At 31.5% G+C, this 15,692-nt stretch overlaps 1 protein-coding gene across 4 annotated transcripts in view; it reads left to right on the top strand.

Annotated features, from left to right (window-relative positions):
- LOC145849235 (uncharacterized) overlaps positions 1-15,459 on the top strand; it is a 35,407-nt gene extending 19,948 nt beyond the window's left edge. For 3 of the 4 annotated variants that reach the window (XM_082954376.1, XM_082954375.1, XM_082954372.1), the window contains 6 exons: positions 751-887; positions 1,082-1,181; positions 6,489-6,606; positions 7,440-7,513; positions 14,372-14,486; positions 14,835-15,459. In XM_082954376.1, coding sequence (XP_082810502.1) covers positions 751-887; positions 1,082-1,181; positions 6,489-6,606; positions 7,440-7,513; positions 14,372-14,486; positions 14,835-14,925 — 635 coding nt within the window. In that variant the 3' untranslated portion in view covers positions 14,926-15,459. The remainder of the gene's footprint in view (positions 1-750; positions 888-1,081; positions 1,182-6,488; positions 6,607-7,439; positions 7,514-14,371; positions 14,487-14,834) is intronic. The other variant, XM_082954373.1, reaches the window with a different exon arrangement.
- The last annotated feature ends 233 nt before the right edge of the window (positions 15,460-15,692 follow it).

The following is a 15,692-nucleotide window of genomic DNA, read 5'->3' as shown; positions in this document are numbered from 1 at the left end:
CAAATAAAAAGTAAAGGCACATTTATGTGTACTAGGGAGCATATGTTGTCCCTCGAAAATGAAAATTTTAGAATTTCGCTTAGTAAAGTTTTTTGACGTTTGGAAATCACATAAAAAAGCACAAAAAAATATTTTCTTAGCTCTAAGCCTGTTGGAGCAAACTACTTTTGAACATTTTGCTTTATATCGGTATATTTAAAAAGAGGAAAGATGACTATTTCACTAAAAAAATATTTTCTCCTACATTTTTTGAGATAGTTTCCTTAAACGGTTAGGAAATGTTCCTTGCAATATTTAGAAAATTTTGTATAAACAAAATTGTAAAATAAATTAAAAATTTTATGCAAAAATAACAAAAAAACTAAGTTACTTTTTATTTTTTTAAATTTTTTAATTTCTAATTTTTTTAAAACTATTTTCAAAAGTAGTTTGCTCCAACAGGCTTAAAGCTAGGAAGCTATTTTTTTGTGCTGTCTATTTATGTGATTTTCCAACGTCAAAAAATTTTACTAAGCGAATTTCTAAGGTTAGGGCAACATTAGGGCAACAGATGCACCCTAATGTGGACTTAAAAAATAAACAAATACGTAAATTAGTTATTTTTCTACGGAATACAAAATATTAAATGCATAATTAAAACTAGTTTATTATGGCCTTTTAACAGTTTTTTATTATACGTAAAATAATAAAAACCATCAACACTGCCACGCTTGTTTACAACACCCGATAACTGATGTTCGGTTGTGACAGGAAGCGTCCGTAAATCGAGGCCGCTGTCGCAAGCTGACGCCAACCTGGTGAAGAGGCTGAGCAGGATCATGGGTATCGAGAACGCGGAGGAAATCATGGAGGACGAGGCCAACATCGACATCACTCCCGTTGCTGCTGTGCGTGAATAATATTTTGTTGAAGATACCGTTTTTATATGTCTTTAAAGTTTTATGGTACTAAATTTCAGTTTATTTTTATAAAAGACCCTGTTTGTCAAACGGCTGATATTCTTTTGTGTTGTTAGTTGTGAATTTTTTGAATAATCATTTGGTTAGTTTTTACATATTTATCAAGTATTAATAATTTACAGTTGGAAGCCCAGCAACAGAAGTTAGACAACGAACTTCAAGAAATAGAAGAAAGGTCTGCCGAGGTTCAAATGGAACTGCAGCAAATAAAACAACCAAAAAGTTTGTTTCAGTTTATTACTTCTGTTAAAGATCTTTAAGATAGTTTTTTGTTGAGCTAGCTTAGTTTTTTTTTTATCTAGAATTAAGGAAACTTTTTTTCGAATCTTCTTCATAACAGATTTATTTTTTAAAACTTACTCAAGGATATTTAAAAAACTTTGATTATTATTTAATTCTTTGTCAAACAGCTAAATTGCAAGTTTGATTTTTTATTTTTAATATAATAACATTAAATACAAACTTGGCGTAAAATTTATTAACCGCTAAGTGGCGTACAATCATAGAAAGATTTTTTCTTCAAAAGCCAGGCATAAAGCTTTTTAATGCGTTTTGTATTTATAAGCTGTTTTAAATCTAATTTATAACGTATAAGTTAAGCTAAGAAAGTATATAACCGCTTATTACTTAATCTACGCAATCTGCTTTGTAATTTTACCTCACGCTTTTAAAGCTCTCTATTAGTTAAGTTAATATTTTAAGAGTTTGAAATAGCTGTTATATAGTTATCTATAAGTAAGTATACTCTTAAGTAATACTTATTAATTTTTTAGTTTTGAATTAGACGTTTTTAAGTTTTACAAGTAATGACATTTATAAGAAAATAAAAGTAAAATAAAGTATGAACAGAAAAACAAATATGTAAAAACATTGAAAATTGATAACCTACATACTCCATACTAATAAACACTAATAAAATATGTATGTATATATATAATTCAACGATATAAAACAAGCTTTTAATGTTTTATATGTTATTTTCCTATTGTACGGCGAGAAGTGTTTGCTGGTCAAGTTTTGTGTAAGCAGCTTTATTGAAACAAAATCAAATATTCAAATAAAACTTTACTTGTATGTTTTCTAACATAAAAACTGCGCAACAAAAAGCCATTGTATTTCAACTAAAAAACATTGAAAAATCTCAACTTACAATATCTCAGCACTTTTCACAAAAAGCATGATTTGCCATTACCTCACCACGCTTTCAAACAAACAAACTTTATCATTTTCGTAACAGTAACTGCAAATTGCCACTGCCCTATAATCCCCATCACGTCGCAAACAATTGTTTTCGCTGCAATTTACGGCTTGCGTGCCCACGGTGTCGTGACTTTCGTGCAGAATTTTTCAATTTGCCATCTCGCCAACCAAATCCCTAAATGGCCCCCACTTTTCGGCTATACGACGCGCAATTTCGACCCAAATTGCCTGTCGCAATTTTCAAATTTTTTCACCACACACATCAGTGCGTTGACTTTTGTGAGTGTTTTCTTTTGTGCTTCGAGTTGCAAATTGTTTGAAATTTATTTTAAGCACCAATTTAGTTTTTTTTTGCCTTTAAATTTTTTACCTTGTCACGCCCGTTTAGTTCTACTTTTCAGCTATGATAAATAACTTACTTTATTGAAAATCATAATTTTTTTCCAAACAATCAAAATTACTAGCTTTAATCCTTAACGGGTTTCATTCATACTTTTCCATTCAATCGACTTTCTATGAACTGCCGGACAGCTTTCGGGCAGGGTTTGGAGCATATGTATAAGAAAATTTTCGTTTTTCACGTCCATTAATTACCAGTCTATTTTTATAATCCGATTCGCCACCACAACCCTTAACAAACGTGACGTCACAATACTTCTGTGTTACGTCATGGAGACCACCCATAGCGTCGGTTATGTGGTCGTGTTAATCCACTTTCGATTTCTTTCATATTTGTGCTTCGGGGCCGGGCTTAAGCCGGTTACGGGGCTGGCTTGCAACTGCCGCCCTGAGCGTAATTGGCTTGTGTGTATTGTTGGAAATTTTATATTAAATGTTTATTTATAACTCGGTGCCGTAATACTTTTTATAGTTGAAACTCGTTCTCAAGTGCTCTGTCTCTAAATACTTATTTGCACTGTATAGAGTGTTTTCTACGAAGTTACCTCTTGAAGTTTTTTTTATGAAGTTTACCATTGCTATATATAGATAAATAAATATTAGTATTTTATAAGTATAAGTATCGCCAGTAAATGGATTCTTTAATAATTTCATAAAACTGTAAATTGTTTACCATTAGAAAATTTTACAAAAACTCTTTCAGTGAAAAAAAAAAAACGTTTCCTTGAGCTGGCAGAAGTTTACATTACTTCAACCCCCAATGCGCTGCAACAAAATATGCTTAAAAATCCATACATATCGATGGCGTGTGCAAAACGAAAAACTCAAAAAGGTTGGAAAGCTTCTGCGTTACGCTTTGAAAGCGCTAATCCTTTTCAGTTTTCATTCATCGCGAAAGCTTCGCACTGCGCATATATTATACAGAGAGAGAGATGTATAATGCTCACAACAACTAATCCTATTTGCTTGTGCATATCTGCCTTATGTGCCGCCCTCTATAATCCCCTGCACTCGCATCAGTATGGTGGGATTTCAATGTGCGGGATTATCACACGCGACCCTTATGCTCATCTCCCCCCAAAGTAGATGGTTGCCACGGCATCATCCCCTTGCAGCCCCGGATTTTCGCGCCTTTTCGCCGGATCCGCTCGTTTTTCTAACGCCCGGCCCCGCGCTAATGCCTGGCTTAGAAATATTATCTCGTCGCGTTTGCAGTTGAAAGTGGATTCGACGGTGGATTACGAATGTAGTTCAGTTCTCATCCCGCAGATAAGTTATCTGTGCGCGTTGTAATCCATTTGAACTTGGTACATTCGAGCGGCTCGTGCTTTAAATTTAACTAACAGCTGATTTAAACTCTAAAGGGCTTTTTTAAGCAGTTTAAAATGTTGAGCTTTGATGCTTTGATAGTCTGGTTGAAGCTTCAAGAGAAAGACTGTGTACAATTTTTTTATTTGCTTCAGTTATTCGTGCAAGTAGTTGTTAGCATTGAGGGCCGTTGATGGGTTTCAACGTGCAGACACGCGGGCGACAGTAAGTGCCACTCAATAGTGCCAACACAAAACACTTCTGTATCGGTGTTTGTATATTTCACGAGTGTAAAAATAGCAACCTTCAGTGTCAAAGTGTTCGCTTTTGAAAGCCGCAAAATACTAATTAACAATTAGAATTTGTTAGTTTTAAAAGTGTGTTTTGGAAATAATAGCTAAACGTTATTCTGCGAATGTGGCGTTATTCAAAAAGCTTAAATCTTATGTTTTTACTTTGTAAGTAAGTTATTAAGTTACTTTTACAAACTGATCTGTTTTGTAAATACAGTTACGAACTAAAAACATGTATACTAATATACAAACGCATTGGTTTTACTACTAAATTTGTCATTGTGGCTAACCAAAAACCTTTGCTGGGTTCAAAAAATTTATTTTTTTTACAACAAATCAAACATTTCAATTCAAACCAAACTGACCACCGCACGCATACACATTCAAATTAAAACTGATTGACTCGTTGTAAGTTGGTTGGTAAACCTCACAGTCTATTTGAAGCAGACTCAATATAAATTACAAGCTTCCACAACAAACAGCCCTCGTGTTAATAACAAGGCTTCAATCAAAAATGAGCAGACTTTATGTGCTTTATTTAGACTGAAATTAAAAATGACTGATGTAAGATTATTTATGATGTCAGTTTTTTGCAAACGGTTGTAAAAAGGTATTCATGAAATAGCTTGTATAGTTTTTTTCATATTTTTTTTTGGACGATTTAAATAATTTTTTTAAAACTGTTTATGACTGTCAGTTTTTAAATTTATTAAATTTTATTGGCAGCTGAAAAAATACACTTTAAAGTAGTATTGTGGTGATCATGTATATGTTCATAACGCGATTTAATTTCAAATATAAGTTTGTGAATAATCTCTTTAATTAAATATTTAATAATTTTAAATATTTTAATCCTAATTAAACGGCTCGCTTCTCAATCTCGCAATAGGCTTTGCATTTTTGAAAATAAAAGCTCACATTTTTTATCTGCTTTTGAAATCCTTACAACAACAACGGTTTGATGTATTCGAACGGATAATAACTTAATCTCGATCTACCGGCGTCCAGATAACGTCACGACTTTCTCTTTGTAGTTTTCGACTTCCAACCCTTAGTTTTTGAACGTCTACCTCGTTTGTTTTTAATTGCTTTCTAAGTTGACCGAGGCTGAACAAACGAGGCTTCTTTGATCAGAAGTATCGCCGGTTTTCTCGTCCGGTATTATTGTTTTCTGTTGATTTTTGCAACTGCTGACTCAATTACTCTGACAAGTTAATTTACAAATTGATATTAAATTCTTACACGCTCCGCTTGCAATCGGAGATCTTTAATTTGATTTTCTTCCAACTTTCTCATCGAACTGGTTGCAATTAAGCTTGATTTCCTCTAATTAAAAATCGAGATTCTACCTGCGCAAATGTGTATGTGAAAATGATGTTTTAAAGAAATTGTTTAAAAAAATTTCTTACCGCTTCACTAACAGGTAGTTTTAACACGTCGGCTTTATGACGTCACAAAGTATCGAGTGGCCTTGTTACGTCACAATCGGCGGTGATCTCGGCGATTATGCGGGATCAACTTGATCTTTTGTTGGAATTTCAATTGAATATTTTCTCGGGGTTCTTTCCCATTTAAACTTTTGTTGACAGACCGGCCCGCCTAATCTGGAATTATTACTGTTTGACTTTGTTTTTGAAGAATTACAGTACTTGGTAATATTTTTTTGAACAAATAATAAACTTAACGACTTTTAAAACTATTTTATAATTTGAATTATGTTGTCATTAAAAAATAGTACTTGCATAAGAAACATTTAATTAGATAAATATTTAAACTTGTGTTATGTATGGTAAGAACATTACACTTGACAATTTTATTAATAAATTTGAAATTACTTAAACACAATGATTTATATTTTGTCCTTCACAATTTGTACTTACTAAGATGTTTATTCTTATTTTAAAACAAAGAACTTTTATTTTCTTCATTAGCAATAACTAACCTAAGGTTCATATATATAAAAGCAAGATTACTTTTTATAAGATTTCTTGTTCTGATTGCAAAGTTTATTAACCGTGAAATCAATTAATTTTCTTATTTTTAATCGCTGTTAGTGCTCTTGAGTAATCATAACAAAATTGGTTTTTCCTCAAAAAAGTCTAAGAACTTATTAGTAAAGAGTTATAAGTACTAAACATATAACATTCGTTTTGTTTGAAGAAAATTAGAATTTTAACCATTTTTTTTTCCATCAAACTTTACTTACATTTATTTATAAAACATAAAAATATTACACGTCGATAAACTTATAAAAAAATTGTTTCACCGAACCAACCTAGATCAACATAGACTTCAAAAAATTTATTTTTACCTTAAACCTCATCAACAGTGTTCGGAAGGAACAATCAGGCGATGAAGCAGCGCGAGGAAGATCTGGCGAGGGAGTGGATCCAGATAGTCAACAAGAAAAACAGGCTGGTCATACAGCAGGATCAGCTTTGCTTGGCGTCAGTTACCATTTGAAATTTATTGTTTTATGTGTTGTAATAGGGCTTTTATGTGAACAAATGCATGTTGTTGATTTATATAAGAGTTTGTTTGTTGTTGTTTAGCCTAGATATGTTTGATAAGTTTTTTTTTAATAAACAATGAAGCCTTCTATCATTTAATCTCTTAAAGATTTAAGTTCGTCATTATGTTTTTAATTACAAAGTTTAGATTATAAAATGGAGGAAACTCAAGATTTTCAAAAACTTGAAATTATTGTTATAAGTTTTGTATATTAAAATTCAAAACAAATGTATTTAAACCACATTGCCAACCTTATACAATAAATTGATAATTAATCATTACTGTAAGTGCTAAAAACCTAACTTTCATTTATCTTTCAAAGCTGTAGCTTCCTAAGATTTGTAGGGATTTTAATCTTAGATTATTCAAAACAAAACCCGCATGAAAGTTATTTTACCCCGAAGTACTTTAGTAACTTAATTCTTAATTGGTTTTTAAAAGCTGTGTGGTATAAATATGTAGTGTATACAGTTATTTAAAGTTTTAATGGGTTGTAATTAATAGAAGTTTCCGAAAATTTGAATTTATGGTTTTGTAAATTTTTAACGATGCAAATTTTGTGACCACTTCTGAAAGCTGTGTTATTTACTGATTAAAATGTATACTAGACTATTAGGCTTTTACTATTTTACTTTTTAACACTGTAAATAAGTGTATTGTTATAAGTTAAATAAAAGCCAGTTTTTGCCTTACTCCACGGAAACAAGTTAAACAAAACAAATTGGTTTATATGTATTTTCTTTATATTAAATGACAACTAAATTTACAGCCACGATGAACAGCGAGTTATCAATGAAATAGAAGAAATCGAAAGAAAAGTCAACAAGTTTGCCAACATCGAAGGTTTGATTAGTTTTGATTATAAGTTTCATATATTTCCTATTTCTACAAATAATTTCTTCAGTACCTAAGATTTCAAGCTATGAAAAGTTGATTTTTTTTTTTAATTTAACTATAAACCGTTTATAAAAAACTGAAAAAAATACAGCTCGATAAATTCAGCCATGTTTAACACACATCAATAAATCTTCTGTTCTGTTTTTGTCACGACTTGTGTATTATAACAACACGTACAAAACCCTTGTGTAATTAGCGCTCGATTGTTCTACTTGCATTTGGTACTAGCTCGTATCGCTGCCATCTACATCTGTTTATCTGCTGCAAACCAATTAAAATCAGCTTCTTCATTTCGCCGCCCGCGCAGCCCGCCTTGACCCTGCCGAATGTTGAAACTTTACAAAACTGCTGCTGATGGTTGTTTTAATTTAAAACGGTCACGCTTTTATTTTCAAAAAAAAAAATCACCAAAAAAATTCATCCCTGAGAAATTTGTTTTTGTGCGGGTTTAGAAGTGACTTTTGTTGTTTTGTTTCAAAGGAAATTTTCTCGAGATGAAACACGACTTGTTACAGCGCGGCAGGTGTTACAGTCGTGTTGACTAAACACCGCTTATCAATAGCATCTGCAACACAGCGTCGCTATACTTTCAGACCCGATTTGATACGCTAGCCCCCTTGAAAAATTATGAAAAGGTGGGCCTTCTCAAAACGCTGTTCAGTTTTTTTTTCACAGGTTTTCTGTAAACGGAATGAGAGTGGCCTTTGTTAAGAATAAAAGTTTTTTTCTTTGATCTCAAAATGTGATAAATCATGTCTTTGTTGCTGACAAAAAATCCAGATGCTAAAGTTCAGATACAGCTGATCAAAAAGTTTACAAATCCCCTAATCCACTAAATCAATTAAGTAGTAAAATAGTTGCTAGCAGCTGTCGCTTACAAGAAAAAAGATGTAATTGTTGTCTTCTGCTATTTATTAAGAAAAAGTTAATCGTTTTACCCAGCTTAATTCCTCAGATCTTTTATTGCTTTGATAAATAAAAAAGCTGCCAACAATAACGGCTTTTGAAAGCAAAGTTTTGGAGACAGGCACAAGTTGTTGGCTAAATACTAAATTTGACTTTTGTATTATCCACTTGATAGAAATCTGAAAAGTTTTATTGCGTTACTTCGTGCTATGCATTGTTACATGCTTACTTGACTCTACGTAGAAATTTATATAAAATCAATAGTAATCGAAAAACTCGTGTTAATTGAGTTTGTTTACATAACACGTCATTTTTAAACGCAAGAAACACAACGCGTCATTTTTAATAAACCTCTGAAAATCTTGAAAAATATTAGTTTTTTGTCAAGCTTGGTTTTTAGACTCTTTAGGCTTTACTGTGTTTTGAATTTAGTCGCAATTAAAAACCAAACCTTTTTGTACTTCAATAAACCTTCTAGTAAATGGTACAAGCGTCTTTTGTGAGTCTATTATTAGAATGATAATCGTTGTAAAACACGAAATTCACTGTTTAATCTTTATGTCAAATCATCAGCATTACGATTTAAAACACAATGGATTTGATGGAATTACAGAAACCATAGTTTACTAAGCTCAGGCAACACACTTTTTAGTTCGTAATTCCGGCCTCAAACGAGCAATTAATCCTTTGTTTTGTACATATCTTCGAAAGACTGGCTTGGAAAAGTGTCAATATTTTTACACACAATAACCCCCTGCGAAGTACAGGCTTTTTGGCATCAAAGTTAAAATTTTTGTGTTTTTGAAACATAAATTAGCGTGCTTAGGATGTGTACAAAATATTTATTAAATTTTTTAGTTTATTTTTACATTGTCATCCTTATTATTTGAAAATTTTTAATTATTATTATGATGTAAAATACGATGTCTGTAAAATAATAAGGAAGTATAGTATTATTTTTTGTTTGTGCTTGTATTTTTTTAGCAATTTCCTCGTAGCTCAGTAAGAAAACTTAGTTCAGTGTTTTAAAGGCACAGTTCAGTACCTTGAAAATTTACTTTTCTGATCTGTCTCTAAAAATTATAAAATAAAACAAAAAAACAAACATGAATATCTTAATTAAAACTATTAACATTGCGAGTGAAAAGTAACTGTTCTGAATTCACTTGAATTGAGAGTCTTGTTTGGATTGGAGCGGCAATTAGCGAGTTATGTTTAGAGGAGCTTAGCGGGATCAGTGGAGATGTTCTCAAAACAAAACCGAGGATAATCCGCTGCAACACCGTGGGACTCTTCTTTGAAAATTCCCATCACATGTGTGTGTGAAAGTTTCAGTGTTTTCCACTTTGGTTTCTCGACAGATTTTCAGGTTATTTTTCCTACTCACTTGTTGTTTGTTGAAGGAAATCCACACGGAAAGGTAGATTCGGTGTGAGAATATACTCGCGCTTAAGTTTGCCTCAATGAGTTGTAAAGTTTAAACTAAGTTTTTAGATGATTGTTTTTTTTTTCGGTTGTACTTTAGTATAAAATAGTAAATTTTGTCCAAACGTAGTAGTCAAGCTGTCAACTTTTACTTTAAGTTGTAACGGAATATTTATGAACATATACTAAAGTATGCCTTGGTTTTTCGTAATTTCTTAAGACAAAGGTGTTTTGGGAAACATTTTAACAACAAATTCATCTAGATTTTCTGTTTAAGATTTTTATCTGTTAAATGCTTTGTTCTCGCATTGTGTTTCGACCAATTTCTGAACCCACTCTGCAAAGGAAAAAATTCAAAAATTTCAAGGAAAGGAAAAACAAAAGGTGTTGGGTCATTTGAACTTTTTATTTGGGCCGTGCGATTAATCAAACGGTAAACAAAATTTGTAATTAGCAGATTAAGCGCGTGACTAATCTCTTTCAAATTTCCTTCAAAACTTTGTAACGTTTCAATTTTGCACGGAATTTTTTCATTTCGCATGCAAATTTACCACCATAAAGCTAAATCAAGCAAGTTTTATTAAAAAAACTTAATATCACTGAACTATTTTTTTGATTATTATTCAATTTTTTTTACTTTTCTCAAGGTAATTTTTACATCGATGATTTGTTATTTCCAACAAACCTCATACACACGATTTGCGAGTTACGCGAAAGTCAATTGTTCAACTTCTCATCCAATAATTTGTTGTTTACGTCACAATCGACTGCTGTTGCGTCACAATGTTTGACGGAGCGGCTCGGATCATCCAATAATTACAAATTTGTCATGACAGCTCGACAAGTCTAATCACTGAGATGGTTTCCATTGAAAATAACAAACAAAATTTAACTTGAAGATTGTTTAAATGTCAATCCGCATTGAGAACAATTCGGTGGAAAATCGCTCGCTTCCAAAGCACTTGTCTTTCAAGTGAAAACATCTCTGTGCTGTTGCAGCTTTGAGAAAATGTTCGGTGCGCAAAGTTGCAGTTTTTTTGAGTGGTCACTCTTGCCTACTTGTGCTGCTGCCTCCATTGAAACTGCACTTCACCCGATTCAAGTTCGCCATTCAGAACGATTGAGAAATTTCCACTGTCAGACGCCTGCAAGTCTGAACTGGAGATTCGAGATGTATTTGGTTGGAAATTCAAGTTGGGTTTTCGTTGCGGTGGCAATTTGAGACACTGGAATGCCAAGTTAATTAAATTACATCATGTCTCTCCATGTGTTGTGAATATGTATTGTTTCTCGATGATTGAAGCGCCGACGCGATGAAACGTCATCTTTGATTGGTGATCAGACCTTTCAGTGCGCCGCTCGAGAAAAACTGCACACAGTAGTAGTTTTTGTGCGCAAAAATTCAGTTGCCGTTAAAGCTTTTTTTGATCGCTTTGTTGTGGCGACCTGCGCAATCTAACAAGTGCGACAGATGTTATAAGAGGAATTGAAAACAAACTGTAGTAGCCACCTGCGCAGCTTGCGCGTGTGGGGTTCCTTCCGCGTTCGATGGCAGTTGCGATCGGAAACCCCGATTTATTTCGCTACCTTCAACTTTTTGTTCGGCCAAAAATAGTTGAAGGTTTGGCGACTTTGAAATTTTTAATTGCAGTTTTTTTTTTTCGCTTTCATAGGTTTCCGGTCGCGCTCGCGCAGACGATATTAATGTTAATTTCAATCAATTTAATTGTTATTCTGCAGCGGCCTGTCGTTTTAATTGTAAATTTAATGCAGACCGCTACTTTTTATTCGAAGTTAGCAAAAAAAGTCTAAAAATAACCGGTCAGTTTCGTTGGTTTATTTAAAAACGTGTTTTCAAATAAACACGAAGCTTAATTAATTTGCTTAACTTATATTTGCCGGTAGTCACAACAAATACGCTCGCTGAAAAAGTTGTTTTAATCTGCTGAAACAATAAAATAAATAATTAAAGCGTGCTTGCTACCGATGTTATTTCGCAAACTAAGTTTTTTTGTTTTCAGAATAACAATCGGTAACACTTATTACCACTGCTTACATGACAGTTTTGACGGCGTAAATATTACCATTCAAAAGTTAATTAAACTCTCTGTGAGAGTGAAAATACTAAAATGTTAGCAAAGTTCAAGAGTTAATTAAACAAAATGTTACTTACCCGCGTTAACAAAACATTTTTGATCAGATAACCGCGTTTTAATAAGTTTGTTGACGTTTAAAAGCGTCGTTGTGCGAAGATAACGAAACATGGTGTATTAAATTGAACAAATTAAATTAAAAAACACTCTGACAAAACATTTGTGATCAGATAAGTGCAATTTAATAACCTTTATGTCATTTTGAGTTTTGTTTTGGTTAGCTGTACCAGAATAAGATAACAATGTTGTGCGAAAACATAATATATGTGGATGTTCAGTTTTTAATGCATTTTCTGACGCAAATAAGTCTTATTTGCCCACTTGAATGCAAAGTTAAAATTTAAACAGAAGTGTACAAGTTTATAACTAAGCTATTTCAAGTTTTTGGCCGCGAAACAAATTAAACAATGCATTTTGCTCTTTTATGAATATTTATGTGTGAATCTCAGTTGTTGATAGTGCAGGCACCTGTATTACGTGACAATGTCATTAATAAATCACAATAATATCGCAATTTGCATTGGGTGGCCTTAACCATACACCTGCTATTTCGATTCACAATCTTTTATTTCATTTTACATTGTGTGTTTTAGTTGGATAAATGGACATTTTTGCCTGTTCAATCATAAATGTTCAGATTCTACTGCTGCATTAAAGAGATAGATCGCATAATGTATTGGCTAGGTTAAAGTTAAATTAACTAAATTTTGCAATGGTTGTTAGACGGAAAATTAACTTTTAACCGTGAAATAAATTTTTTTTAAAAGTCCGTAACTAGTTATATTTAATGTAAAATCGTAATTAATAAAAAAATGTTCAATATTTTTTTGATTTTATAAATTAGCTCTTTTTAGCATAAATCAATAACTTTTACAATTTTTAATAATTGTTAGCAGTTTTGAAAGGTTTGATTTTGTTGCTTCAAAACAAAATTATTATTTCTGATATAAAAATATTTTTTTTCACAAAAAAAAAAACTTAAATTCTTTATAAACTTATACTTACATTATACCTATATTAGCTTATATTTACTTTCTTCTTTTTATTTCATTCACAACAACCGATATGACACCTTTGCTCTGATTAAAAATAAACTGTAATGTCTATGCTAAACAAATGCAACTCAGTATTTCAGTTTTTATTACAAAACGAATTGCATCAAAAATGCGCGACTTTTGAAACTAGTGACTAGACGCGGAAGCACATTTGATTAGTGGGGTTGATATTGACGATCAAGGTCAATTATAAGTAATCGATTAAACAGCTGCTAGTCGCAACACAGGGTGGTCACCGTAAGCACCTGCAATATGTTGATTTGCAATTAATTCATATTTTGTAATTACACCGGAACTTTGTGTTTTGCTTTGAATTTCAGAAAGATTTGGTTTGCACGCGGCTTTCTTTGAACGATAGAGGGTTTTAGTACTTTTAAGTTGCTATGGTTAATTAGAAAATCTCTCAATTTTGTACAGGTTTAAATGTTTTCGTGCTTTAAATTACGACTAAAAGTGTCTTGGTATTCCAATAAGTTTTTAAAGGTTGATTTTTAGTATGTTTAGTCATATCTTTATTATAGTTCGACAAAAGTAAGGAGTTTGAAATTTGTTAGAATATTTGCTAAAAAGTTTATATATCTTGAGGTGTGGTTTTAATTGATGTTTAAAAAGTAACATTTCGTCATAGAGTGAGTTTTTATAATATTAAAGGTCTAAAAACTTTTATATAGAACAAAAAAACTGTAACTTTTATGCACATTAATTATATTAATTGAGTTTATACTTCAAAGCCACAGGAAAACAAACAATTTAATTAAATGATACTTCATTTTACAGGTACTGGTACTGTTTATTTGCGTCATTTATATTTTGACACTTACATTAAAACTTCTTTAGATTTATTGGGTGATATTCCAGTTTATGACTAGCGTCAATTCCGTGAAGTCATTGAAAATATAAAATGTTGTTTCATAACATACACACTATTGAACGCTTGTAATTTTGTTTAGATTGCTTAGTGACTATATATTTTTTAAATTTTTGTTTTTTTATTTTTTCAAGTGAGTAAAGTAGGTCGAAAAAGTCACATTATATATGATTTTGTTGAATAAATCTTTTGTTTATGTATAATAATTTTTTTTTAATAACAGTATCACTTGTGAGATTAATTTTAATTCCATTTAGTCATCTTGCTGCAATAATGAAATTGACTTAGAACAGCAAAAACCTGTAACAAATGGTAATTGTATTCCGTTTTTTTATTTTACATCATTTCGTCAAAATTTTTTCAAATACTTTTTATTATCGTACCTCAATACACACAGAGCACATGAAAAGCGACGCGATGAAGCAGAAGGAGGAGGAGCTCATCATGAAGAAGATCGCGCTTGTCAACGAGAAGAACGAAATAATACACCGGATCGACGAGAAGGAGGAAGAGTCAGTTTCTATAATATCGATTTAATTGCGCTTTTAATAAAAAAAATAATTTTGGTTAGATTAGTCTTGATATTTAATTTAGTTTTTTTTATACTTGTTTGAGATTCAGGTTTTTTTCTTTTAATATTTTTTTAACTAAAAATTATAGTAATTTAATTATTCTTCGGAAATTTTGACCAATCCAGAGTAGTTCACATATAACATACTTCTTATACCTATTTTCATAACTAGTATCACGTTTTAAGCGAATTTAAAAAGAGCGAGTTTGTTAAAAACATTAAAGTATTAGGCATACGCTGAAATTTTAAAGTAGCTATTTGTTTTTATTAATTTTGTCAATATTATCAGAGCTGCAGAATTGGAAGAACACATCCAGGGAATGATCAACCAGGACATAATGGACATGGAGGCGGGAAAGGAGAACTGCGTCATCATGTAATTAGGTCACACCACGTGATCAGCCAACGAGCCAATCAGCTGCTTTCAATTCAAAAGCCAGAAATACTTGCCCACATAGTTATAAACTTTTAATATTTTTATCCATTTTTAGTACATAGATATGTTTTTAATTTTTCAGTTTTATTTAAGTAGTAGAGAATAAAAGAGCAGTAAATATTTATTTAAGTTTTTATTGAAGAACTTAAATAAATTTTATGTAGTCCGTTCACAAGCTACGAAGTTTCCGCAACGTATGACTGGCTTTTCTATTTTCAATTTGATTTTATAATAAGCCTTACCGTGCAATTTTTTATACATTTTTCTTGTTTTTAGACCTTGTATTTTTGTGTGAGTTTTTGTAAAGTTCTATTTTTCGTATCTGTCCGTTTTATTGAACTTAGTAGTAATTGTTCACTAATTTCTTTTTAAGTAAAACTATGCCCGGTGACTTTTAGAAAATAATATTTTTGAGCAAATTTAGTTTTAAAACATTAAAAGTACTTCCTATTTAAAATTTATTTTGTTCTTTTTCTATACTTTTAATAATCGTTTGCATTTATCATGGATAAAAGTCATATATGAAAATAAAATTGAAGCAAAAAAAAAATTGCTCTTCTTCTTTTAAATAAAATTATTAAAAATATGTATTACATTTTTTGTAAAATGAGGTTAACATTATGCTTATTTGAAGATTTAAAAGATGATTTAAAGTTGTTTATTGATTTTCATAGTAGTAAATAAACATTATATTTATTTAGATTAGGAGTA

This window comes from Thalia democratica, chromosome 1 (genome assembly GCF_965202585.1).
Source record: "Thalia democratica chromosome 1, ktThaDemo2.hap1.1, whole genome shotgun sequence".
Classification (NCBI taxonomy): Eukaryota; Metazoa; Chordata; class Thaliacea; order Salpida; family Salpidae; genus Thalia; species Thalia democratica.
This window is presented reverse-complemented; position numbering and strand designations above follow the sequence as displayed.